At 50.2% G+C, this 26,684-nt stretch overlaps 8 protein-coding genes across 8 annotated transcripts; 4 read left to right on the top strand and 4 right to left on the bottom strand.

The window, feature by feature from the left end:
- Positions 1–1,230: 1,230 nt before the first annotated feature.
- A1O9_10857 (uncharacterized protein) lies at positions 1,231–3,969 on the bottom strand (the record flags this gene model as incomplete). Its single annotated transcript, XM_013400087.1, has 1 exon — positions 1,231–3,969. One exon carries the CDS (start codon positions 3,967–3,969, stop codon positions 1,231–1,233), a length of 2,739 nt encoding a protein of 912 aa, XP_013255541.1.
- An 860-nt stretch (positions 3,970–4,829) lies between these two features.
- A1O9_10856 (ADP-ribosylation factor-like 2) lies at positions 4,830–5,540 on the top strand (the record flags this gene model as incomplete). Its single annotated transcript, XM_013400086.1, has 4 exons — positions 4,830–4,888; positions 4,943–5,053; positions 5,109–5,271; positions 5,328–5,540. The coding sequence occupies 4 exons, from the start codon at positions 4,830–4,832 to the stop codon at positions 5,538–5,540; spliced, it is 546 nt and encodes a 181-aa protein (XP_013255540.1).
- A 692-nt stretch (positions 5,541–6,232) lies between these two features.
- A1O9_10855 (uncharacterized protein) lies at positions 6,233–11,264 on the top strand (the record flags this gene model as incomplete). Its single annotated transcript, XM_013400085.1, has 3 exons — positions 6,233–6,389; positions 6,454–10,954; positions 11,012–11,264. The coding sequence occupies 3 exons, from the start codon at positions 6,233–6,235 to the stop codon at positions 11,262–11,264; spliced, it is 4,911 nt and encodes a 1,636-aa protein (XP_013255539.1).
- Positions 11,265–11,889: 625 nt separating this feature from the next.
- Positions 11,890–13,734, top strand: A1O9_10854 (D-arabinono-1,4-lactone oxidase; the record flags this gene model as incomplete). Its single annotated transcript, XM_013400084.1, has 1 exon — positions 11,890–13,734. The coding sequence occupies one exon, from the start codon at positions 11,890–11,892 to the stop codon at positions 13,732–13,734; it is 1,845 nt and encodes a 614-aa protein (XP_013255538.1).
- Positions 13,735–15,786: 2,052 nt separating this feature from the next.
- A1O9_10853 (uncharacterized protein) lies at positions 15,787–17,379 on the bottom strand (the record flags this gene model as incomplete). The annotated part of the gene is made up of 6 exons (XM_013400083.1): positions 15,787–16,170; positions 16,254–16,364; positions 16,416–16,608; positions 16,674–16,914; positions 16,964–17,077; positions 17,142–17,379. 6 exons carry the CDS (start codon positions 17,377–17,379, stop codon positions 15,787–15,789), a joined length of 1,281 nt encoding a protein of 426 aa, XP_013255537.1.
- A 2,396-nt stretch (positions 17,380–19,775) lies between these two features.
- On the top strand, positions 19,776–20,089 carry A1O9_10852 (uncharacterized protein; the record flags this gene model as incomplete). Its single annotated transcript, XM_013400082.1, has 2 exons — positions 19,776–19,895; positions 19,925–20,089. Coding segments are annotated over 2 exons (285 nt in total), but the record flags the coding sequence as incomplete, so codon positions are not given.
- Positions 20,090–20,518: 429 nt separating this feature from the next.
- A1O9_10851 (uncharacterized protein) lies at positions 20,519–21,943 on the bottom strand (the record flags this gene model as incomplete). Its single annotated transcript, XM_013400081.1, has 4 exons — positions 20,519–21,321; positions 21,373–21,542; positions 21,594–21,675; positions 21,751–21,943. The coding sequence occupies 4 exons, from the start codon at positions 21,941–21,943 to the stop codon at positions 20,519–20,521; spliced, it is 1,248 nt and encodes a 415-aa protein (XP_013255535.1).
- A 1,722-nt stretch (positions 21,944–23,665) lies between these two features.
- On the bottom strand, positions 23,666–25,285 carry A1O9_10850 (uncharacterized protein; the record flags this gene model as incomplete). Its single annotated transcript, XM_013400080.1, has 1 exon — positions 23,666–25,285. The coding sequence occupies one exon, from the start codon at positions 25,283–25,285 to the stop codon at positions 23,666–23,668; it is 1,620 nt and encodes a 539-aa protein (XP_013255534.1).
- Between the last annotated feature and the right edge of the window lie 1,399 nt (positions 25,286–26,684).

Genomic DNA, 26,684 nt, shown 5'->3' with positions numbered 1-26,684 from the left:
ACCAGACGATGTATACTACCTACAAATCACGCAACTACGTGCGTCCATTATTATTGATCTCAGACGCACCTTTTGTGCCTCACATCCACAATGAAAGACCCATCCCCACAGAAGGACGACTGCCACTGAGACTCTTCCGCTCGTCAACCCCTGAAAATGAAAATCGCAGGCCACATTCCAAACAGTTCAAACGTGTTCCCAAGTTCAGGTTGACCATGCTACAATTTGGAGCATCGAAAAGCCTGCCCATGTACCTAAGCTGTAAGTTTGCGATCCAAGCTACTTGATAAATCTGCAGGTGCCCGCGGCTTTACAAATTTCCTTTCGTAAAACCTGAAGGATCGCTGATGAGAGCCATTTCCTCGAACAATCAGAGCCCATGCGGTGAGTGCACGCTCTGAGAAATGGCGAAAGTCATCCTCGCTGTTCGCCCTACTCAACCTCGTCACAGGACGATTGAATACTATTGGCGAATCACGAACTTTTATATCTACGGTTCAGGCATCATCTTCGCTACCTTCACCGGATTTAGGAACGGTGATATTTTCTTCGGAAAAGAGCCCCGAGCATGAGCGTGCGCTACGAACCACGACATTGAGGTGTGCATTGTACATAACGCAACAGGCACATGAAGGGAGGAGCATCGACATTTCGCTCTTATCAATCACAATGTAAGTAATTGGAAGGAATATCTCCCCAATACTATCTATCAGTTTTTTCTTCTCCGAATTATTTGTATTTTCTCATCCGTTCTATGCTGGTTTGTGCTATGCTATGCTATGCCATGTCACCGCCCTCAAAGAGGGATCTGTCTGCCTGTCCATGGCTACCGTCGAGGATCGGTAAATCATGATTCCCTCCCCTTTCATACAATGTCCAATCCAGGCCGCCGTTAAGAGCGAACTGCCGTCAGCGTTGCATAGATCTCCTGCACGTTGTTTACTTTGGGGCCTGCTCCCGACATCTCAGGGAAAATCCTCGGGGAGCGTGAGCTGGTAAAAAGACGAAAAGAAAGAAACCCTCCACCGCTGTGAAAATTGTACTCATACATGTTATGTTGTGCTGCATATCCGAAGCATTTCTGGGCATGGAGTTTGCACTCAGGACGAGTGAGTGAGTTGGGAAGGAAGACACCGCTTGCTGGAAGGTGCGAAAACGCAATCATTGGATCTCAGTCAATCGCGTCCGCTTTCCCAGCGCGAAGATGCCCCGTGAAGGTAGGGTTCAGATTCAGATTGGATGCTGGGAATAGTCAGGCAGCTTCTTCTCGTCTGGCTGCCAGTGGGTCTCGCGCGTAAGGTACACCAAGTCGAGGAATCGGCGGTTCTTGGTGCCGATCTTCCTGAGACGGCCTTCCTCCTCGAAGCCGAAGCTCTCCAGCCACTTCTTCAACCAGACGGCGTAGTCGTCTTCGAGATCGTCCGGTGTCTCGTGGTTCTTGCCGTCGGCTCGCATGAGTTTGGGTTTGGTGGTGTTGCCGCGGCCGTCCCAACCGCCACCGCCGTTGACCATGTTGTCGTACCTGCCAACATATGCGGCATGCTTGATTTGCATCTCGCGGGGAAGAGGAGAATTGTAAGAGCGAACTTGAAAGATGATCTTGTGCAAGTCCCGCATGCCTCCGCTAGAGAACATGTGCCGCATTTCCGGCGCGACGGTGAACTCACACTTGCCCTTCTTCATGTAGCCGCGGTCAGTGGCGTCGAGCAATGCCTCCATGAGGCAGCGCCCGATGCCCTTCTGACGGTAGTCGTGTGCGACGTAGAGCTCCAAGTCGGCGGAGATACACTCCACGTAGTCAACGGCCGACCAGTCGGTTGCGGAAACCCAACCGATGACATGCTCGTCTTTGACGATGCCATGGTAGCCTGCATCTGGGTTGTCTGATTGTCGAGCTGTCTTTTGGCGCGCTTTCTTGCGGGTGCGCTCGATCGCCACAATGAACGGGAGCTTGGATTGCTTCACCATGTTCAGTCGCGAACGCATGTCTTGGTCGGAAATAGGCAACAGTTCTGAGGTGCGGACGCCATTTCTGATGTACCAGTTGAGGATTTCGGTCATGCCGGGGATATCGACGTCCAAGGCAGGACGAAGATATAGGTTGACCTTTGGACGGGGGATGTCAGCTGGTTTCTCTGAAGCGATGATGGCTGCTGCTCCCTCTTGAGATGCCTTGCGCTCCTCGACCTGTGCTTCGTAGCGTCTTGTATCACGCTCGACAAGCTGCATCTTCTTCGCAATTAGGTCGTTCGTGGTCTCGTCTCTGTACTTCACGTTTTCTATGAGCGAACTATCGACTCGCCAGTCCGCGTCGAAATCAGCGGGCTCACCTCCAGTCTTTGGGAAATTGTCGGCTGAGAAATCGTAGCCGTAGTGCTCTGCGTTGCCCGCATTGATCGTGGCATGTCTCTGCACAAATCCTAGTCCATCTGGATGCAAGTTGATGTCCGAGACAACTTCCGATGGCGCACGTTCGAAGCTCAGCTTAGGTACAGCTTCGACACCCAGGGTGTGCTGTACAGTTTGCCCAAGCCAGTTGCGGAAGTCAGCTTTGAAATGCTCCTGGTCATTACCAAAGCGAGGACGCTGCTCCCAGTCAACCGGTGGCGGAACGAATTTGCCGTCCCATCCTATGAGAGAGGCTTCGTGGGCATCTGGGTTCTTTGGCCGAATTAGTCGTCCCAGGTCGGAATCAATTCCCATGTGGCACATGGAGCCTTCGCTCGCCGTTGATCCGGCCGCATTGCTGTCGACAATCCAGCCAGGAGCTTTGAGCTCCGCCGATGTAGCCCAGTTATTCCGAGGAGCAACCTGATCAGGCTGAAAGCGAGACTGTCGTGGTTGATGACTCTGCACATTGATCGTAGATTTCATGTTGATGTCGCTGGATGAGTCTTGATACTGGTTGAGAGGAGATGGGCGTCTGCTCACATTAGGATTCATGTTTGAGAGGACTGACGGAACGGCCCCTGGGGCCTTCCCAGCGATTGGGGTTGGAGAATCAATGCTGAGTTGTTTGAAGCTGGGCGTTGAAATTGTTGGGGGGACTTGAAGTGCATTTGAGGCAGGCTGAGATCTTGTAGATGGTGAATCGGAAGCCTCAGGTGAGATGGGTCGTCGAAGGTTTCTCAACTCAGCTAAGTTTGCAGTGTGCTGCCCACGTTTGTCGGAAGATTTGTGAATGTTGTTCATGATTTCTCGTTGCTTCGCTACCTGAAGACGACGCATAGTTTCCATCGGGGACTCCCCAGGCTTTTTCAATGTCTCGTAGACGACTGGTTTCTGCGGGTCCTGAGCACGCTGAGGCTTGCTCCCAGCATCTGGGATTCTAGTGTTGTTTGTGGACTGTAGCTGAGAGTGGAAGACGTTGGGAGTGATCGGAACTTTAGCAAGGGTCTGCAGCTCTAATTGTCCTTCCATATCAGATTGTGCCAGACCCAAGCCCCAAGGAACTGTGGACGCGACTTCAGAACCGCCCTCGTCGGCTTGTGACACCTTGCTTTTCCGAAGCTGAGAAGAGGAAGTTTGATCTCGTAGAGAATTATGAGAGATAACTGAGGTTGCATTTGGTGTACGTGTTCCGCGGCTACCAAGATGGCCATATGCTTCTGCGTCAAATCCAGGAATCTGCATCTTCGAGTTCGACTTCGGAGTGCTTTGAACAGTTGAGGAATCCGGCTTGTTGTTTTGGGCATCAGTGGCCTTAGCTGTCACATCGCCAGCATTCGAATTGCTTGCTAATTTGCGGCTGGCTTGGTCGGGAGTTTGCTCGAAACCCCAGCTTTGTGCTAGATGATCCTTGCGGGTACTGCTCCTTGGCTGTGAAAACTTGCCAAAATTTCCTGGTGAAGGCGATTGCCGTTTCGATGAATTTGTTTTGCGAGCCATAGGGTTCCCATATTTGTTAGCATCAAAAGGAGGAAGTTGGAGCCCGTCAAGTGTCTGTGGATGAATACCCCAGTGAGCCATTTGAATAGTGATGGAGTTCAAGCAGCCTACCTTTGAGGATGGGTTGGCGGCTGCAGGAGCCTGGGATAGTTCCCTCCAAGCAGAGAGCGATAGAGCTTGACCGGGGGTAAGTGAGGAATCATGGCCAGGAGGATGATCTGAATCCATTGTGGTAATGCTGAAAAGAGGAAGCAATGATATGCTTGATGGGAGAAGGAGTATGTACACCGTCTAAGGCAAGATCCTCAAATCGCGGGCTAATTTCTTGTCACACGGCAGGACAAAAAGCTCGAGCCATGCGGGCAGATCTGCGAGGATATCACCATTGCAGTTCAAAGATAAGAATGATGATGGCCCGAAGTAAAGATAGATGGTGTATGGAGCTGTTCGGATTGTAGGAAGGAGAGGAAGGGCGCTAAGAAACGGATAATGAAGGGAGGGAGAGGAATTTCAAAGTGAAAGTTGGACTGAAGCGATCTTTAAGTGAAGTAAGTATCTTCCTTTTTGGTTCAGAACCCGGAGGATCGCAATTGTTGGGCACCTTATTGTTTACCAGGTACCAGTCGGGAGTATGATGCGGACAAGATGACTACTGCTAGTTCACCATCAGATAAAGTTGTTTGATAGTCGGCCTGTCCCGTGTTTAGTACACAGTTAGCGCCGACCTTAACGGACTGTGCGTGTGCCGGTCCAATCAAAGTCTCGGCGGCTGTGTCAGCAGTGAAACCTTACAATTTAGAAAACTCATGGGACCATCATACCGTTTACTGAGGTCTTCACTACTGAGAACTTATATAATGAATCTGAGGCACGTGATAATTGCGAGCTCTTCTACTACTGTATCTATCAGAGAATGAGGCTGGAACACCCTCCTAGTCACAATGTTGTCCATTCTGCGAAAAGCACGACTGAAGGATAAAGAGATGCGAATTCTGATGCTGTGAGACGTGAGTCACTGACAGAGGTGATCATCTCCACTAACGGCTTTGTAAAGCGGGCTTGACAATGCAGGAAAGACAACCATTGTGAAACGGGTCATGAATGAAGATGTCAATACTGTCAGTCCAACACTGGGCTTCATCATCAAGACTATTGATTTTCAAGGGTAATCTGGAGTCCGCCGAAAGAGAGCAGAAAAGCATAGGTGCTGACAAACACAGCTACAAACTGAATATATGGGATGTTGGGGGTCAGAAGACCATTCGAACATACTGGAGGAACTACTTTGAGAAGACCGATGCTCTCATTTGGGTGGTCGATGCCACGGACCGGCTGAGAATCGAGGACTGCAAACTAGAACTCAAAGGACTGCTTCTGGAAGAGGTAAGAGGGAACTTTATCAATCACACAATACCAGTCCTAATGACTTCTCCTTGCAGAGGCTAGCTGGCGCAAGCTTACTGGTCTTTCTCAACAAGACAGATGTACCTGGGTGCTTGAGCGAACACGAGGTCAAGAAAGGTCTTGAGTTGGAAAGAATCTTAACCCATCGATGGGTTGTTGTTCCATGTAGTGCAATGACTGGTAACAATCTTGACAAGGGCCTGGATTGGGTTGTCCAAGATGCAAGGGACCGGTTATTCTTGTATTAAAGATAGAACACCCCGTACCCTGGACAAGTTCCAAAAGTGGCCTGGGCTGTGTTTGATTGCCTCGGCCACACAATAGACATGGCTATCCCTGTCAAAAGGCACAGGTCGCAGCTTGGTCGCTCTTGACGGCCCAAAGCCCACAAGTCAACAGCAGGCACCACCATCTACCAAGTTCCAGGCTAGAACTTTGATAAAGGGACTTTGAGAATCCAAATGATCAACTTGACAAACATCACACAGCGGCCAGATCTACGTTGTTTTTCTGGTTGGTATCATCACTAGCAAGTTCCAGTACCAACTTCCTCGTTAGCTTCCGAGGGCTAGCGGGAGTTAAAGTCTCGGAAAAACCTCTCGTGCCGTGCAGCGCCCTGCGGAGAATCGAGACGCGCCCGCTTCCCTTTCCTGCATTTCATCAACATTGCATCAACACAGGACCACGCAGTTCAACGAACCCACTACACACTCCCACCTGCAGCTGCTCCTGCAGTCTCTCAACCTTGTGCCACTCTTTCGCCTCTTTAGCAGGGCGTCCTCCCGCAAGCAATTGTATTGATTCTGTGATTGTTTTGCTTCTCACTCTTGAATGCTGGTCATTTTCCGAACGATGCCTGCACAATAGCCCCGGGCTTTTTGTTACCACTCAACATTTGCCAATCCAATTCATCTCGATCCTTCCTCGATAGTTATCAGCCATGGACGCGTCCAATGATGGCTCTGAGTCTGTCGACCAATTCCTGGCTCGAATTGCGAGCCTCAGTTCTAAGCAGGGCCAGGAGGAGGCCGAACGCTCCAAAAGAGTCGAGGAAGAACTGCTACAGGCACGGAAGGAGAGACAAGCCAGGAGAGCTGGTAGGATCGCTTTTCCTCTCGTCTTGAACAGGTCTAGGAGCTGGAGTGACTAACATCTTGACAGAGCGTGCACGATCTCTCTCACCCTCCAAGACAGGCCCTTCTCCATCGCTGCGGACGATTGGCGACGCCACACCTTCTCGGAGTCGAGGAATCGAGCCTCCGGTTACTCTAACACCCCCATCACAGTCTCTGAGCTTAGATCGCTCCTCTTCTACATCTCCCAAATCCGAGCACCGTCAGCCCTCGTCGATTGAGTTTACGCGGCCACTCCCTCCCCAACCATTTCATGACAGATCCTCCACGCCGAGTGCTCCTGCAAATGCTACTTCATTGTCAAGAAGTGGAACCCTGTCTTGGAATCAGCGGCCTGCATCCAGGGGTGCAGGCTCTTTCAGGGCACGGCCACAATCGGTAGCATCGATTCCGGACGCATTCACAAATTTGGCCGCAACTCCACAAAAAGCTCCCGAGGAGATGTCAAGAAAGGACATTGCTGCCTCTCTAGCTAGCAAAGACCCAACATGGTTTCGCCAGACTGCCGACCGTGGTGTTGGCTCGGCGGCATACCGAAAGGACGAGTTTGATCAGGACACAACAACTTCCCTTTTAAACCGTGGCGTCAGGCTACCAGGCATGTCCAAAGACTCAACTATGGTTGCAAGCAGTGAACCTCAGAAGCCAACACCCCCTCCTTCACCCCTCAAGACTGTTTCAACCCTGCCTCCGCAGCAGCGGCCGGATGCCGACCAACCCACTTCAGCGAGACCTGCTTCTATGATGTCGCTGTCATCGAAATCCCCGGTATTAGATCTGCCGTCATTCAAACCACTGGAATTGAGTAACGCTGCAGAGGGAGACTCCACCGGCCTTGGAAGGACTTCCAGTATCCCATCCTCTGCCGGCCGTCCGCCATCCCCTACCAAAGGACTGGGCGGCTTCGTACAGAGTGCGATGATGAAAAGATCCGACAGTGTGAACAAGAGATGGAGTGTTCAAGCCAATGCAGGACTCAAGCGAGGGGACTCGGTGGCCACCGCTAGGCCTGCACAATTGTCTGGGGTACCTGGGTACACTCCAAGCCATAGCAGAAATTCCTCCAAGGACACCAGAATTGTAAGAGAGGGAAATTCATCCCCCTTGTCCAGCTCTAGACCGGTTTCAAGTCACGGTTCTGACCCCGTCCCTGTAACACGGGGGAGGCCTTTGCCGCGCCCACAGGATGAGTCAGCAAGCCCAACCAAAGATAGTCCTGTAAGCGAGCAAGATGCCAACCTCCCAGAATCTCCGGTCCGACAATTAAATCGTCCAACAACACCTCCACCATCAGAACAACTGTTGTCTCGAAGCCCTTCGAAGACGCTGGACTCACGCCGATGGAGTCCAACCAAGGCAAGCTGGCTTGAAAGTGCTCTTAATAAGCCTGAAACACCGCGACTTTCCCCGGCTAAGTCTGAAACACCAGCTTGGAAGCTCAACATGCAGCGTTCAAAAGAGGCCCAGTCTCAGTTGCCAGAGGGCATACGTGACTTGCCGAAGGCTGCAGATGCGACCAAGCCTCTGGCCTCTCCTCCATTAAGGCAGACTTCTCCGGTGCGGAACAGCTCAACAGATGGCATGCCATCTAAGCCTAGCAATACCTCAGCTGGACCTACCTCAGAAAAAGACCCTTCCCTGAAGACTCCACTAAAATCGCTCCCTTTGACCTCCAACCTGACAGATGGTTCTACCGGAAAGCCAGCCATTCCGTCCAAGAGGAATATAACACCTGTCACATCAAAAGTAAATTCTGACGGGAAGCCTGGTGGACCAGCAAATCCTGCTACCGAACCCGCTGACGAACCAACAATTTCAAGCTCTAAAGCAGTGTCGAGTCCAGAAGCCAAGTCAGAAGTCAAACCACCTATGCTGAAACCAAAGCCTCAGACGCCACCAAAGACAGATTTTCGTGCTAGTCTCAAGTCTCGTCAAATGCCATCAACAGCAAACGCGAATGCTGAGCCAGAATTCAAAGCTGTTTTTGGAAAGCTCAAGCGTACTCAGACCCAAAATTATGTTGCCCCTGACGTTCTCAAGAACAATATTACCCAAGGCAAAGCAGCATTGAATGCCACAGGAGGCCCACAACCAAGCAAGCGGGTCGATGAATTCAAAGAAAGCATTCTACAGAAGAAGGAAGCGATGAAAGCGAGTGGTGGATCTATAGGCAAGCGACCGGAGTCTCTTAATTCAACGAAGCCGTCTGAACCCGTGCCAGAGGCACTAGCTAAAAGAATTGCATTGCACAAGACTGGTCCCTCCACTGACAAGATCGAGGTCGGTAAAGTCGTCGACGACCAGCCTGCCACACCAGCACTGTCTCGCAATCTACCCCCAAAGCCAAACCTGTTGAAGGAAGAGGACCCGGTTTTGCAACCGTCAAGAATCGCCTTGCCTCCCAAATCGCTATCAGAAGAGTCGATCAGTTCTAAAGTGGTATCAACCATGGGTTCTGAAAATAAGTCCACAACTACACTCCGCAAGACCAATACAAACCCCGAGTCTATCAAAGCGGACAAGACTGCTGCATCTTCAGCGGAAGCAAGTTTCAAAGTGAAATTGCCTGACAATAGTAGGCTTGCTGCTCGTCTAAATCCTGCTCTTGCCGGAATCTTGTCACGGAGTGGCAGTCCTCGGCCGACTGAAGAAACAGCACACAAAACTAGTATTTTGACCAACACCCACGGTACCGACGGACCAAGTTCTAAGGGAACAGAATTGACCCATGCAACAAAGAGCAGAGCCAAGGGACCAAAGCGGCGGACTCCGAAGGGTATTTCCGTCCCAAAAGAGGGAGCCATCTCGAAGGAAGTCAACTCAGCAACTAAATCTGAACCTGTCCCAGTCAAAGCTACACCTTTACCATCACCAAAGCCAGTCGTCTCTTCAGCCACACCCGCAACAATCACTGCGGCTAAGAATAGAGAGACTCCTGAGCAATTCAGAGGGCCTAAACCCACTCCCAGAAAGCCTAGCGCGAATATTGAGCTCCCGAAGCCGGCAGAAGGTCAAGACGAGAAGCCTCCTATTGCTCTTACAGAAAAATCAAAGGCTGCACCCGTCGAGAGGAACACCCTTGAAGAAACCCCTACAGAGGTTGAACCCAAGCAACCAAGCATCAAACCCAAACCTCTTTTGACCGCAAAGTCTGCAGAACGGCGTACTGAATCTAAACCATCGACATTGAAAGCTCTCGAGAATGAATCAGTCGGCAAGCCAGCGACACCAAAGAAGTTTGCTGTTCTTCCAGATCGGCCATTGAATGTCGCATCACCACCCGAGTCTGATGGCGAAAAGCATCTTCCGTCAATCTCACCGCCAGCACTTAGCAGTCTTCCGCTGACACCAAGCAAATCGAAACTCAACACGCCAAGATCGTATCCTTCACCTGATGATGCGAACAAATCTACATCCGTAACTCCCAGCAAGGTTAGAGGGCTCGGTCTTCAGATTGATTCTTCGTCTCGGAAAGTCGCTGCGACACCAGAATTAACTCCTCCTCCAGACTCTGAAACAATTTCTTCTCGTCCTCGGCCGTTACCTAGTAAACCAAAAGCGCTTCAAAAGTCGCCTTCGAAGGTCAAGACGCAGCTACAGACATTCTTTGGCATCGTCCCGCAAATTGGCGAAAAGGCCGATTTTGATACTCAAACGTTTCTCGCTTCACAGAATAAGCCAACGCAAAAAGCCAAGACGGTTAGTATGCAAATATGGGAGGTTACAGGGGATGGAAAACGAACACCAATGCCACCTCAACAGGAGCATATTTTGTTTGAAGAATGCATGTACTTGTGCGTTCATGCTATGCAGCCTTCGAGTGGAGCCAGAGTATCCGAGACATATCTTTGGTGCGGTGATGAAGTCCCCGAAGCTGCCATTGAAGATGCCCAATTGTTCTGCAGGAAGATTGCTCGCGACAACGGTGCCAAACTTGAGGTTGTCAAGCAAGGAAAAGAAAGTTCCGAGTTCTTCCAGGCCCTTGGAGGAATTGTCATCACCCGAAAGAATAAATCATCTGCTCTGTACATGCTATGTGGGAGACGACATCTTGGACATGTGGCATTTGATGAAGTTGAGTTTACAGCCTCCAGCCTCTGCTCGGGTTTCCCTTTCCTGATTTCCGCCAAATTTGGCAAGCTTTATCTTTGGAAAGGGGTTGGTAGTGATCAGGAAGACGTGGGCTGTGCCAGACTAATCGGTATGGACCTCGGCCTCACTGGAGAAATTGAGGAAATTTCACAAGGGACGGAGCCTGCCAGCTTCTGGGAGTCCTTCACCTCAAGAGCACAAAACCCCTTCACCTCGGATGTTATTACCAGTGCAGAGCACTCCAAAGGTTATTCTAGCCGACTGTACCGTGTTGAACATGACCGGCCTAAATCATCTGGTGGGTTCTGGGGATTACGAGCAGCCTCGCCGCCAAAGCAATCTCTAAAAGCATTGGTCGAAGAGGTCTCACCCTTCACCCAGAAGGATCTAGATGTGAATCACATTCACATCCTAGACACCTACAGCACCGTTTATGTGTGAGTTTGTTATACTTCGTTTCAGCTTTCTACCTTGCCTGACTTGATTGCATTTAGTATTATTGGCTCGTCTGCCAAAAAGCCTGCCGAATTCATCACAGCTCTACAAATCGCACAGGAAATTGCGGTCCTTTGTCCATCTGTACAAGACCGACCTCTGATTCCTAGCTGTTATGTTCTGCTTGGGGAACCGCCACAGGAAGTCAAAGCTGTCTTCCGGAAATGGTCTCCTCCAAGAGACTCGTCGGGGGGGAGCCAGGTTTGCGTTCGACTTGAGGAAGTTGCACAAGAGCTGGGACTTTCATTATGACCGAAATGATTAATTTTCTCAATCACGACAGCCCTCCAATCTCGCAGTGGATATAACTGTATTGACACTTTTGTCACCTTCGACTTCAGATTGTTGTTGTATATGTCCCCGGCGTGGGTTTCCAGATGGGTGTCCCGGACGAGATGGATGGACTGCATATGCAATGGCAAGCATAGCTCAGGCCACCGTGTGAAATGAGAATTGATAGATGATAAAAGCTGTGATGATGCTGGACATTGAGCTATGCCACACCCCATTTCATGGTTCTCTAGTATTCGCCTTCCACCAGATGGCTCTCGGCCGTGTTCTCAACATGATAGATAGTTGGCCTGTCTTCACAAGACCCGGTCCAATGGGATGCAGAAGGTGTCGTTGAATTGTGGCCAATCAAGCAATTGATTACATAATAAGTCCTCGGTTACCTGGTTGGGTGCCGGTGCACGATCATGATGTGACTTCGAACCCTAAATTTCTCCCTCACCTCCATTTCCACCCGTCCGCTTTTAAGTTGGCAACTGGAAACCCGCCGACCTCTGGCTGTCACGGTCTGTCCAAATATGAACTGACTTAGCTGGGTACTATATACTCCTCGCATAGATCCCTCAGTTGGGTCAACAAGCCAAACATGGACTGGGCCGCTCCTAATCTGCCCCAACCAAATCCCAACACCTCCCGCTTTTCATCGGGCCTAACCGAGGATGTCTATCTCGAGCCAAAACTCAGGCGCGAGCTTTCTCGTCTAGACGATGCAATCCCATTCAGTCCCAAAGCGCGCTATCTACATCATACATGGGCGCAAACTTTCTTCTCCAGGCCGGAACTCTACTTTCAGCCTTGGTCGATTCCCGAACTGCAGAAAATTGTCACCGCTGCACGCCGTACCAGGAAGCGGCTATGTGTCACGGGCTTTGGTCACTCGCCTTCTGATTTAACATGTACATCGTCATGGTTGATCAATCTGGACAACCTGTCGCAGATCTTGGAGAGAAACGTCGACAATACTCCTGGTCTTGTCCGTTTCCAGGCGGGCATTTCGTTGCACAACCTTAACTTAGATTTGGCCAAGGATGGCTTTACACTGCCCAACCTCGGCTCAATTGACGTGCAGTCTGTTGCAGGAGTCATCTCAACTGGTACTCATGGCTCCAGCCTAAAGCATGGGCTGATATCGCAATCCATCACATCATTGACGATCCTCATGTCCAACTCCCAACTCGTCACGTGTTCCGCCAGCAAAAACGAAGAACTCTTCCGTGCCGCCTTGCTCTCCTTGGGTTCGCTGGGGATCATCGTAGAGATCACCATCCAAGCTGTACCAGACTTCAATGTGTCTTGGTCTCAATCCCTCCATACTCTTGCGTCTGTCACCGACAACTGGTCTAAAAACTTGTGGACAAATGCAGAATTTACCCGGGTCTGGTGGCTACCGTATCTCAAACGCGCTGTCATCTGGCGAGGAGCAAAGAGCTCCGAACACCCGAAACCTCCAAACACCACCTTCTACGGTGGGAAATTCGGGTACTACATGTATCACAACCTCCTCTACCTGTCCAACACCTTCCCACGCATCCTACCCTGGGTGGAATGGTTCATCTTCGGCATGCAATACGGGTTCAAACCCGGTTCATTCGTCATGTCCGCCGTCCAACCTGCGCGGCAAGGCCTCCTTATGGACTGCTTGTATAGCCAGTTCGTAAATGAATGGGCGCTCCCGTTGTCAAAAGGCCCCGAGGCCATCGAAAGGCTCGGCGCATGGATCAACCACGACGATGCCAAGTCCGGCATCCCGATCTCCAGCAAAGGGATCTGGGTTCACTGCCCAGTCGAGGTCCGCATCAGCGACACCAACTATGCACAAGCCAACGACTCCCGCGTGCGACCATACCTCGACCCAACCTGCGCAGACGAGCCAACATTGTACCTCAACGCAACCCTGTACCGGCCCTACGGCCGGGACCCGCCCTGCCACGAGACATACTACCGCGCCTTCGAGTACCTGATGCGCGACATGGGCGGCAAGCCGCACTGGGCCAAAAACTTCGCGTACACGACGAACCGCGAGATCGACGCCATGTACGGCTCCGACATGCAGCAGTTCCTCAAGGTCAGAGACGAGTCCGATCCGGAGGGCATGTTCCTTGGCGAGTGGCACCGCAGGACTCTCCCGTTGGATGATATCAGCGTCAAGGGCGGCAAGGGCGGGTTCGGCCTCATGGAGGTCGAGGTCAAGCGCTCCAAGAAAGGTCTCGGCTGGGGATACGGCGACGGGATTCTCTGGGAGGGTGGAACGCTTGCCGGTGCAGCGGACAAAGATGATTATAATGAGGATTCAGCCGCTGGCAAAGTCGCCGCCTTCGATGATGGCGAGGATGCCACTCCAAGCCCTCCAGCGACTGCCACCAGTGATGAGAGTTTCGACTATATGGCCAAGGGCGAGGCGAGTGTCTATGCTGAGGGGGCTGAAGCATGATCTGGTGATGGAGCTCTGCTTCGTCTTGTGCGAAAGATGTGATGTGATCTCTTCGTTTTGTTTTCTCTCCCTCAATCAGACAAGACTCCTGTTCCTGGTCCATCTTTAAAAAAAATGGTCGACTTTATAGAATGCTCACGCTATCTCAAATCATATTCTTTAGTGCTGGCTTTTGCTTTTAGTTTCTTGGATCTCTTTCTTTCTTTCCAATTTCTTTTCCCGTGCAGAAATTTCATTCGATGTCTAAGTAAGTGGGCGGCTCCGGCAGGTCCATGAGTAGTTCACCATATCAGCGGCTTAAGTACATCAGAAGTGCTCGGCTCTGGTAGTGATGTCAACTTCTACAAAACAGAAAGGATAGGAAAGGAAACCCAGTCTCACACGCAGGAGACATCCAATCCTCTCCAGAGGCGGCACGATGGGATGATAGTAGTATTTGCAAAGCAGCCGCCCGCCGCCCCCAAAAGAAACATTCTCCTTTACAACTTGAAAGACTCATTCGTGCTGGGTTAATTGTGTTTGACACCATCCATCCTTGGTCTCATTTCTCACTTTCCTCCTCGGCTCCGAGGTCCTCTATGATGAGGAATCTGTCCAAAGAGCGGTCGTTTGATTCGTCGAACCATTCTGGTTCATCGTCTGTCGGTGCTATTCTGTAGATGAGACTCCTCTGCATATCCCAATTCCCCTCTGGTGAGGAATCTAGCAAGGCTGTCATCGCACGATTCGAGAATTTCGCGGCAATGGCCATGAAACATGGAATGTTCCCAGTATTCATCATATTTCTCCAAGATTTCTGGCCAGTAAGCTTCGGAAGAGAAGCTCATAACGTATCGTGCATTCTCGTCAATGTCGGGTGTTTCTTCGCGGTGCCACATACACTATGCGGCAGAGCAGACCCACTCTGCATACCAGGCCTGGCTTCGCAGTTCTGGACAATCCACAATGCCAACGTTGTCACTTCTCCATCCACCTCAACGTCTATTTCAACAGTTACTGGGCTTGCAATTCGGTGATGGAGTCGGATGGTCCTCTTACCAGTCGAGGATGCTCCAAATGGGAGACCTTGCGAAAGTACGAGGGCGCATATGGCCAGCCCCCTAGCCTCTCGTACACGTCGATATCAAGATTGACTCTGGTTTGGACAACAACATCGGTATTCTTGGTGAACGAAGTAAGCTCCGGGCAGCCACAACTTCGCTTCATATTTCCACTAAACTCTACATCGACGTGTGAAGGGTGTCCACACAGAGCTTTCAAGGAACCAATGGTGTGTAGGAATTAGTCTGGTACAACAAATTCGTGGTCCCGGAGTTCGTTGATACCCTTCAGCTCGATCTCCTTCAGATTCGGTCACTATTCTTGATCAAATTCATCTTTGAGACATCCCCACCATTTTTTTCTGAGAGTATGACCCTCGTCACGCGATGACGGTGTCTTGCGTCAAGCTCTATTGGGGAAAAGCGCGCATGCAAGTAACACTCTCTGTCAAGCACAGTTGGGCAGACTTAGGCGTGTGGGGATGCTTCAAGGTTAACCCTCTTGCAGGTTTGAAGCAAGTCGAATCCTTCTCTGAATTCGCATCGTTCAACCTGTCTCCATGAATCTCCAACCTTGTACCGAGTGGTGCGTGTATATTGCACTGGTGGGATGTCCGGGAAGGGTAAGTTTGAAGATTTTAGAGAGGGTCTCCGAAGGAGTCATTTGAAAAAGGACCGACTGCTGCTGCTCATGCATTGCTGCCATGATTGCGATATGTACAGTAACATCTAGTATGCGTGAGTGATCGCGAGAGCAGGGGGAGAAGTTCTGCATGGCAGGCCAGGAATTGGAAGTTCCTGTGCTCTGGCACGCAGGCAGTCGAACTGGGTCAACAGATGAATGCATTTCACAGCGCAGGTGGGTCCTCTTCTCCTTGACCATCACAATATCGAGTGTGTAGAGACTGTATTTGAGATACCTGCTTCACCCAAACGTGCTCGTCTCGACACAAAGATGAGGGGACAACCCAGCAGAACGAGACGAGGATGACAGTCTCACGACTGCCGATGCTTACCGCCACAGTCTTTGGTGACCCTGGGAAATTTTTTCCAGCGATTCGACAGTGTCACCTGTCCCCCTCTGCGTGTCTGATTCGTTCTGGTCCTCTCTATCTGGACCTCTGGTGAAATCAATTCCTTCAGGATGTGTCTGTTGCATCTCTTCTAGCCTGTTCTGTCGCTTCACGAAGAACCTGAGGACAAATATCATAGTAAATTGCAGGACACTGATCCCACTCAGGACACTGAAGCCCAAGTGGAACCGAGGAGCGTATTTTCCCACGTTTAGAACCAGGAGAGGCACCCAGGCAACGAAAGCCTGGCCGAACGTTTGAGCCACACCGATCACTATAGCTCGTTCTTCGGCGTCATCGTGACAGAACTCGTTAGCCCAGGCCTGGTATTTCAGGCGTCAGCTTATCATACTTTCTCCTTTCACTTTCCAGAGAGTAAAAGGATAATTCTTTCCGAAATACTTACGTAGAGAACAGGCCAGAACCCCCATGAAGCAGCATTGATCAGATACCCGAAGAACACTGCGCCATAATTAGGATACGCGGCAACGATGATCATGCCCACAAAATTTACAACCTTGATACCGTCAGTATGTCATTTTTATGCCCCCCCATAGAGCTCACATACCGCTGGGACTGTCAAGAGTTGCCACCTTTTGCCGCCCAACCCATCCGATACCCAAGAATAAGCTAGTGTTGTCACCAAACCTAGCGCCTGGGCTGCCGTTGGAAACAGATTGATTTGATAGACCGAAAAGCGATCCAGAGATTTCAGCCATACAGCGAAGTAGTTTAGAGGCTGTGTGACAATGCAGTGGCAGCTAGATTGGCCAAGTCAGCTTTCCGCTCACAGGTCAGATACTAACGAAGACAATAGGATCCTGACATCAGAGCTAAAATCATCATATAGAGCTTCCACCCTGATATTATCTTGCAAATCTTTGCCCATGAGAGCGGCACCGGTTTTCGGCGATCAACAAGCTCCATCCGAGCAATATATGCCTTTTTCTCCTCTGGTCTCATCCAACGTGCTTTGGTGTTATAAGGATTGTCTGGTACTGCATAGTAGCCCCAGAAGGCGCCGGGAAGAGATATGATGCCGCAAAATATAAAGAGCCATCGCCAGCCTAGTAGATTGGTCAGCATATATAAAGAGCACAATCATTTAGCACTGACCTGCAAGGCCTAGGCGGCCGTCGAGTCCTCGGTAAATACCGGCCTGCAGGTAGCCACTGAACATGCTGGCAGCGTAGCTCGCAGAGTAAAAGATTGCAATACGTTTCCCAAGCTCTGATGGGTTCAAGTCATTAGCTGTAGCTGCTCCCGCCTGACCTGTGACTGCAAAGGATTGTACCTCGTTTTGTGTAATATCCTCCCATTACCGTGATAACGCCGACCGCGTATGGACTTTCAAGCATCCCAATGACGAATCGGAGAGCAAAAACCGTCTTGACATTCTGTACCCCTGCAAACCCGAACGTGATGATTGACCAACATAATTCTGCTGTCGGGAGATACCATGAAGCACGGACTAGACAGAACCTGTCAGAACTAAGCCTTCCCACACTCGAAATCAATTTGTGCACATACATCTCGTAAGAAGAAGCTGCGAAGGAATCTGGCCCACCAAGTATCCACATGTAAAGAATGTTGCTAGTAAGTTATACTGATTCCCCTGGAAATTCAGGTCTTCCTTCATGCCTGAGACGTATGCGTTTACTTCAGCGCGCAGCGTCAGTCCAGTCACACTGAAGGATTTAAGGCGAGGCGATTGTACTTATGTTTCCCGAGTCCAACAACCTGATAAAATAGCCATATGTTGCCCAGCTCCTGATCAAGGAAAATGGTCAGTGTAGGCCATGTGAGGAGATATGGCCGAGGTGTAAGCGCTTCTCACATCAAGTAGAGATCGAGCTTTTGCACCAGTCGCCGCTCCTCTGGCTCTCGTTCTCCATCCCAGATTATCTCTTGAAACCGAACCCATTTGGATTTTGCTATCGGGGGGAATACAAGGCGTTCACCAACTTCAATACTGGTGTTCGAAGTCTTGCTTATCATCTTGGGAATATGGAAAATGTTGCTTGGTGATGAGGCAGAGCTCAGAATGCTTCAAGCAAGAGATTCCAAAAATTCAACAGGAAAAGCATTCCTGTTCTCGTAGGACATGAGTCAGGCGTCCGTCACTGTGCTTTATTCGAATCTTGAAACTCAGTTCGAAGTCCGATGTAGGCCGTCGTTTTTTTTTGGGCTGCAGATCCCAGAACGGCTTAGTAAAGCCCTGGATGAAAAAGTTGGAGCCGCTAGAGAATCATGACATCGGGTTTCTCACCATTTTCACACCGCGCTTATGCAACCAAAAGAAACAACTACCACGAGATCTGCTCGGTCGTCTTGCCGACCAGATTCGGACGGATACAAGTCATGCCATGAGATTATTGGTTGCTCAGATAAGGTGGTTCGTTGTAGAAATGAGATTGAGTCTCGATTTCTTCGCATAAAGAAGGCCTTGATTTCTGTTCGTTCAAGTACGACTCCAAGGCTGAATTGACTCGTCAACTCTTATCTCGTGTTGGTGAACTTATCTCTTACCTTCCTATCAGCGCAATGACAGATCGTCAACAGCAACCACATCGAAGATATCATAACACTATAATATATTTTGAGCCACGAGCTTTTGTTCAATCGCACCAATTATTTGATAGCAAGAGTATTTCGTGATGTTCACTCAAATGAGCTGACCGTCTTCAGGTTCCTGCATCTTCAACAGGTGGTGTGCCCCGTGAATGCCTCGAGGCAGACATCTGGGTTTGACAGCCTCAACTGGCATATAACATCCACGGGGAGTCTTCCAACAAGAAAACCTCTCAATAGAAGCTGCGATACAGCTTCTTCGTGGTATCCGAGGTAGTGCCATCGTACTCATTGTGAGGCCCGAGTACTTGGGTCGCGCGGGCGAAGGGTCGGGACAAAATGGTTCTGAATCCTGAACTGGTGCACGACCAGATGCAAGAAAACCACGCATTATACCGTAGAGCGACATCTCTGTCGACTGATGTTCTGTCACCGAAAACTGTCGGTTCATGTTGAGCACTCAAAGGCCATAACGCAAGGGAGTGCTGGGCTGCCAAGTCTGCAGGGGCCTACCGAGGTCCATTCGGAGGGTGGGAATCCTTAGCTGCTCGTATGTCGGCATCGGCCAAGTTGACATCTCACGTTCTGTTGTATCCTCCTGCTGGCCTTATCATGCGTAGTCAAAGTTGCGCAATAGGTCACAGATGCATGTGGCGACCACCGACGGCGATGGTAGGATAGCTTGTCCTGCTGAAGTCGTGCAGGGGGGGTTTCCCTAATTAGCCTTTGATAGTGGTCGACCTAAGGCAAAAACGTAGCCTGAGCAGGCCTTCGCGTAGGTCTCCGCCATTTTTTTTGCAAAGGCTCGAATACATTCACAAGAGTCTACAAATTCCCTGTACTGTATGAGAGGCGGGCTCTCCTGGTATGTGCATCCTTTGGCAACTCTGCAAACGGAATGTCTCCGCGCGCTCTTGAGGATCTGGCTCAACGGACCACTCTGGGAACAATGCAAAAATTTGTTAATTGAATCTTTGAAACTTCCAGTGGTCGTCCCAGCAGCGATACGGATAAAGCACCGGTAATGACGGTATTTCCCAACTTCGAACTTGAGGATCTCCACATCGATGAGTATCTCAATATCAAAGCCGTCGTTGTTGGGACTGGCCAGCAGGTATCAACGTGGGCCATTGCTCACACACAAGGTGCCCGGACTCGAAATCGTAATCTACAAGAGAGATTCCGATGCTGCAAGCGTTTCCTTATAGCTTTTACTCACAGCATCTGACAATGACTTCGACTAGGCTGGGGTGGTGGAATGCCAACATATATCCGGGGGTTAGATGTGGTGTCTCATCCGATGTTTGTCAAGCGACATTTGCTCTTAAAAACTAGGGGCACATCAAACTATGCTTGAGGAGCGGAGATCCAGGAATACTGGAAAACTAACGCTAATCGATACGGACTCCAAGGGCTCCTCAAACTAAATCATCGTGTGGTAGATGCAGATTGGCCTCAGACCAATGCGAAATGGATTGTTCAAAATATTGCATAATCAAACCATAGTGTACATTCACCGACCACACAGACTTCCTTGTAACTGCTACAGGTCACCTCAGCGATCCAAGACTCCCACGATATCCTGGAAATGAAACGTTCCAAGGCCATCTTCGACAAACATCCCTGTGGGATCCGAAGTTTGACAATGGATCCAGTGGTCTTCAAGTGCTACCACAAACACAGAAGGTCGCCACACGCACCTGGATCATTGCGCTCGTAGTCCGGAGTTTATCACCTTCTTTGCCCTATCAAAATTTCAGTGGATCCAGGAGAGGAAAACATATCGTGTTTCTAGAACGTGACTTGCTTGTTAGAGATAGCTAAGCGTTTTGATCGTAAATGTGATTGTCATTACTAAATTACCCTGCGAGCTAGACTTCAGTCTCTCTGCGCACCCTCCGCGGACAGACGGATTGCCGCGGTTTGCATTACATAAATACGTTTCGCTTCCCAGCCAGGCGTTGTACAAAGTCCCAAACAGCCCCCATCGCCGAACTTCTGCATGTGCATTGAAATCAATGTTATAAATATTTTTAATGTCATAAATATTTAGTGAGCCCCTCCTGGGCACTGGCCTCGAACGGACAGGAAGGAGCAAATTCACTTCCAAATCGGCAAGCAAAGAAACACGACCTCGATGATCGCCATTGCGATGATCGATCCGATGACACTCTGAATGACAATTTTATGCTGCAGATTCCTCAGGCCACGGTCATTGACGCGGATTTTGCGCTCGGAGATCATCAGCTTACCGAAGAAGCGCATCAGGGCGGAGACACGAGGGCTGTGCGCGGCCTTTTTTTCGTTCTGGATGCGTTCCCACGGCAGCTCCTGGCGGCGAGTGAACAGCAGGAGGAGAAAACACGAGCCACGCAGGCCGGCGAACATGAATGAAAAGCCAATAATCCAGAACGGGGCGGCCGCGAGACCACGCCAGCGGACCGAGTGGTGAATGGATGGTGATGCGAAAGCGACGAGGAGCATGGTCAGCAAGCCGAGTGCGATGAAGGTGATGCCCACGACGGTGACCATGCAGAGGGTCTCGAACGTGCCGTTCTTGACGCCGAGCCGGATGAAGTTGCGGTGTGAGCAATTCTTCAGCAGGTAGTACACGTGGTTCACCACGGGTGCCAGGGCCTCGGGAGAGTCGGAGTTGAGGAGGCTCTCGCAGACATCTCGACGCATTCGGTCGGGGAGGTTGAGTTCCATGGGCGACTGCGGAGTCAGGAAATAAGCGGCCATTGCCTGAAGTTCTTGTTTGTTGCTGTACCCGAGGAGGGTTGTGTGCGAGGAAGATGGCGAAGACGTCGACCACAGTTGCCAGCCACGCTTGCACGATTGGCATGATGTAGAGTGGTCGCCGTGCTGTGATGGCATGATGGATGTCAAGTAGCGCGCGAATTCTATATTTTTGTTAGTCCAAACCTGAGAGGGGTCCACGAAAGATCAAGTACCAGGTCCTAAGGCTTCTTCTCGCAGAAGTTGTGCGTCGGGGATGATGGTCGAGTAGACGTTCATGATGGCGTTTTTATCCTCCGACAAGAGTTTTGTCGTATCATGCACCGGCGCCTCCTGAAAACTGGACTTAGCATCTTCACGATGTCGCCTTTCATAGTCTCTAAACCTTGAACACCATCAGTAGGTCGTTTCAGCAGTCTTATGTTGAGTTTCTTACCAGATGTAGAACTCTAAATTTTCCGGAGATAGTTCTATGTGCTTGAGGTACATATAGAAGTCGTACAAACTCAGCGGACTACCTAGAATGAGACAGGAGCGTGAGCAGGACGGTTGCGGAGCTGGCATTTCACCGTCAGAGGCAAAGAATTGCTCACATGTCTTGTTGGCAAGGACGCGATCAAGAGTCAATGATGCTGGAATGGTGTCATCCGATTGCGAGATAATGGATGGAGCTCTGGACGTGACGCCTTGCTCAATGTCGGCGTTAATGGTCTGAGTGAAAGTCTTGAAGTCTCGATAGGAAGGCTTTCGATACCACCGAAGCCACGAGGGTAAGTTAAGAGGCATGTTGATTCTATCGTGTTTCTAGACAAGCCTCGGGTTGGCAGCAGATGACGCGCTGAGATATGTCCAGGAGTTGACGATAAAAACCCTCAGGGGAGGAGGAGGGGTCTCGCCATAAGTACACGATGCTATCTGGCAGCTTCTGCATGGAGGAACTTTGTCAAAATGCCATGGGGGACCCATGTAAAAGTTTGTGGTCGATGTGGAAGGTCGTACGAATCCGCAAGCTCAGAGAAACATGGAGAGAAGGTGTATTTCGTGTAAAAGGGTTCCTGCATTCTGGAACGGCCAATGTGCGTTTTGCTCTCCACTTTTGGCCCACCTCATTCGGTATTCGATCACGATCCGAACTGTCTGTGGTAGACTTGGGCTCTACTGTCTCTAGCGGCAGGCACTCAGTGTGTGGACTTTGCGTCAACGGCCGTCGCGTCAAATTGTCCGTGGTGAACTGATCCAGTTGTTGTCCATCATGTTTCACGTAAAGTCTCGATCCATTGGCCGCCACCAGCGCCATCTTTCGCTTGACATCCGAGTCAGGCGTCACAACGGGGCATGGCTTCAGCTGGACCTCATTTAAGCCTTGGACAAAGTGAGCAGCAGAGAGTTCGTAAGGAATCGATTCATCTGTTGAGCGGGAGAACCATGGACTTATTCTCGAGAAGAAACGCGTTGGAAAACAGCCACGTGCGGGAGCAGTTTGCGTCCAGTTTCGGTTCCTCTTGGAAACTTAGATACTTGACTGGTTGGGAGATTAGTTATTGGGTTGGTGAGATTGGCGAGTCGGCTCCAAAGATCCAAATTCTGGAGGCTCGTGCCCAGCTTGGCCACGCGGTACGGAGCACGGAGTACTCCATCTGCATCCCGCTTAAGCCTATCCTTCCTCTATTGTACGGACAAGCTGGGCGGGTTTCTATTTCCGAGCTGTCAAATGTTACGCTTTCCCCTTGCATTTCCCATCCTGGATGCGGCTACAGTACGGAGTACGGAACACTAGGCATGGAGTGCCATACTCATACACGGTTCTGGCCCAGTGCATGTTGAAAATTTCGGGCTGCAAACCTATTTATCAGCTCAAGTAGGTTGAAACTTGAGGGGGTTGGTCTCTAAACCCGACAGTGTCGATCAGATTACTCCCATGTTGTGATTCGACGTCGCTCATGAATCCTCTTATCATTGACTTAGTTGAACCTACCCCGTACGGAGTACATGGAGGAGGATCAGCATTGGAGGGCTCAGCTTTGCATCTGTCAGCTGTCAAAGCTGTCTGCCCCCAAAAGGGATGACTATTACGGTAGAACAGCAGAACAAGGGTCCCGCTAGCTACGACCGGCCTTACTCATTATGCAGTCGGTGCGGATACTCGGTACGGAGTATCCATGCTACGATCCAGTCAATGGTCCTTCAGCAACAAATTTGGTATGATGAGTATCGCATAGCTGAATACACTCGTTCTTAAGCTTGTTCTCTTGAGGCATGGCTCAGTTTCTCTAGGAGAACAAGGACTGTCGGGCTTTCCTCCGACATCTGATAGACACCTGCGTCTTCTTCTTTCGGTCAGCTTCCTTACATTGAGTATGAAGTGGTGGCAAGGGACACCTAACGGTAGTTGATAGCAACCACTATCCGGATCTCCTATCTAGGCTTATTCTCGTAAATCATGGACTGTCGAAAGCTCTTCAGTCACGCTCATAGTAGATGTTTAACCTCATTATGTCCCGCGTTGTTCTAATTCCTTGCATTGACAGCATTGAACAGCAGCCTGTCGAGCTCTTGAAAGTCAGGTTTCCTAAGGCGGGGTTCGAGATTGATCAAAATACACCTCGCATTTCCTCCGGTCGGAGTCCACCTTAAGGCTCGGCATTTCTCACACGGAGCAACGTTCGTTACCCGTCTTTTGCAATCTGCTCCTATCTGAAGAAGAGCCTCTACCGCTTTCTTGTTCTGCTCTCGGGCTGCAAGGTGGAGGGGAGGTAAAGCCCCTTCTGCTTGGCCAGTGAGGAGCTCCTTATCTGCCCCTTTCTCGATTAGTAAGGAGATTAGTGATATCTGATTGTTGAGGATAGCCTGATGTAAAGCGGTATTTCCTTGACGATCTCTCGCGTTTGGATTTAACGTGTAGCTTCTAGAAGCGCACAGCTCTTTGACGACTTCTTCTTTTCCTGCTTTGACGGCTTCATGTATGGGTGGTAGGAACCCACTTATTGCTGCGGGTCTCCAGCGAACGAGCTCGGGATCATTGTTGAGCATGTCCTTGACGAATTGCAGTTTTCCTTTTCGCGCTGCCACGGGTAATGCATGATAGTCATTGTGGAAAGTAGTTCCCTTCTCATGTACCTTGAGGAATTCGCCGAGCAAGGAAACTGCTCGAGACTCCTTCGCTGGAGGCATTTCCATGACATATTGCAATGGGTACCGACCGGACCTGTTCTTGACATCCATCTTGTATCCACTTAAGAGTAGCATTGCAACTATGGCCGGGTCTTCGGTTCTGACTGCGTGATAGAGTGGTGTCCTTCCGGCCTTGTCAAGTGACTCAACTTTCGTGCCTCGCTCAACCAAGAGCCTGATCATTTCAGAGTCTTTAGCAATTACCGCATTGTGTAATGGGGTACGCCAATCATCATCGCCCAAGTCTGTCTTGGCTCCCTTTTCTATGAGCAAATTAACCATCTCTCGCTTTTTCAATTTCACGGCAAGAGCCAGGGGAGTCTGTTTCTTTTTGTTCTCCACATCAAGCAACAGAGGACCTTTCTGGATCAGAAAAGTTGCCGCTCTCAAAGACTCATTTCGGACTGCACAATGGAGCGCTGTATCACCAGTTTTGTCATTAATTGTGATCACTTGTGAGCCATTCTGCAACAGAAATTCTATGGTAGGCAGCTTTCCCATGGTAGCAGCGATATGAAGGAGAGGCTCCCCGGCTTCATTGACGGCCTCACGATTAGATCCTCTATCAAGAAGGAGTCGTATCGAAGATAGCTGGCCGCTGTACACAGCCATCATCAAGGGCGTGTAACCTTTGCGATCGCCTTCACCCATCCTTTGAACTTCGATATCAGCATTATGTGGAGCATTCAACAGCAATTCGATGATCTTGTCCCGTCCCGCTGAAGCGGCTGATAAGAGCGCATTGTTGCCGAAGTGGTCTCGAGCATGAATGTCTGCTCCTCTTCCGATCAGTAGCTTGACGATGGCTTCGTTTCCCCTTCTTGCTGCAAAAGCTAACGGCAGATAGACGGGATCTTTACTGTCAGTTTTAGATGATAGTTGATTGACATTCACGCCCAAGTCAATAAGAAGCTCTACCGCGTTGGCCTTGCGCTTGTCAATGGCTTTGTACAACATTGTACTTCGCTTACCTCTCGGAGGCTCATGCTCGAAGATGTCGATTTCTTTCAACGCGTCACAAGCAGCGTCGCGACCTTCTTTGACTCCTCGTCTATAGCCTGAACAGTTCGCATGCCGACGATTAGGCGTAGCTACGCCATCAATAATTGTAGATTGCCGAGAAGGGGGTTGGATCTGTGAAACTTCGGGCGCTGCATGTGTCCCGTTGGGGAGGGCCTCCGGCTGAAGGGGGACCGCAGCCACTGCAACGCCAGCGCTTGACCGCGCTGTATCGACTAAAAGCTTCAATCTTGCCGCTTCTTGATTGTTTGAGTTTGTGGCTTCAAGAAAATCTGGTAACGATTGACCCGTTCTTGCACTGATTCCCTGAGTGCTCAGTATCAGTCGACTTCCGAAGACGACTAAAGCTTACGGGCTTAATATCCCAAGAAGATTTGCCAGAGATGTTTCATAAGCCTCCAATAGGTTCTGAGTGATTGGCCATGTAGTCCCAGCTGGAACCTCTCTAGCCTCAAGGAGACTCAGATTGTAGATAAGAACTGACAAGAGGTCATCACATCCACGAAGAGTAGCCTTGAAGCACTTCTCCTCCAGGCTCGTATCTCTAAATGGGTGGCGACAATGGTCGCTTCGATTGAGGAGCAGAATGAGAGCGCCAATCAAGCTTTGCTCGATTCTGTTTAATGACTGCCCAACCCGGGTGGTCGGAAATGTATTCTCGTGATGACTATCGAGACGCTTTAAGCTCTCACTCGCCTCGACACAATTAAGTAGAAGAGGGTGTGTCAATCGAATGGGCTCATAAGCAGAAGTGGACGCCATAGCAGAGGGCCGAACAGATCGATTGGTTTTGGAACTAAGAAAAAGGATTTCGGCGTAGAGCAGAAAAATGTCGAGCCGCAGAGGCCCAAGCAAGGAAACAATCAGAATATCGGTCCATTAGCAACGGTGAGGCTGAAGACACTTGAGTCACACGATCTCCGAAGATCCACAGACGAAGGAAGGAGGGGAAGATGCAACTGATGACGTGGCAGTGCATGAGGACAGCAGATTGGCCATTGTCTGTCATCTCCTGCACCTCGTGCGACATCAAGCGGCATGCCAGATTATGATTCGAACAGTGTGGCCTGGAGACGATGAGGCTCCTTGCCGGGACAGTACAAAGAATGAAGGCCGATTTCATGATGAGGCGGTATCACGGAGAGCAAACGATGGCAATGTTGCTACCCTGCGGCTAACTTCATTAGGTCTCAATTACAAACAGGCGAGCAGAAGTGCCGCATCAGCTGCCAAAGCACTAAGAATTGGTCCATTGAGGCAAAAGAACACATTTTCAGAACGATGAAATTCAATACTATTGGCGTGATAGTGTAGGATTTCTGTACATGAGTAGTCC

This window comes from Exophiala aquamarina (assembly GCF_000709125.1).
Source record: "Exophiala aquamarina CBS 119918 chromosome Unknown aczIA-supercont1.15, whole genome shotgun sequence".
In the NCBI taxonomy this organism is placed as follows: domain Eukaryota; kingdom Fungi; phylum Ascomycota; class Eurotiomycetes; order Chaetothyriales; family Herpotrichiellaceae; genus Exophiala; species Exophiala aquamarina.
Note: the sequence above shows the minus strand (reverse complement) of the source record. Positions and strands in the feature narration are given on the sequence as shown.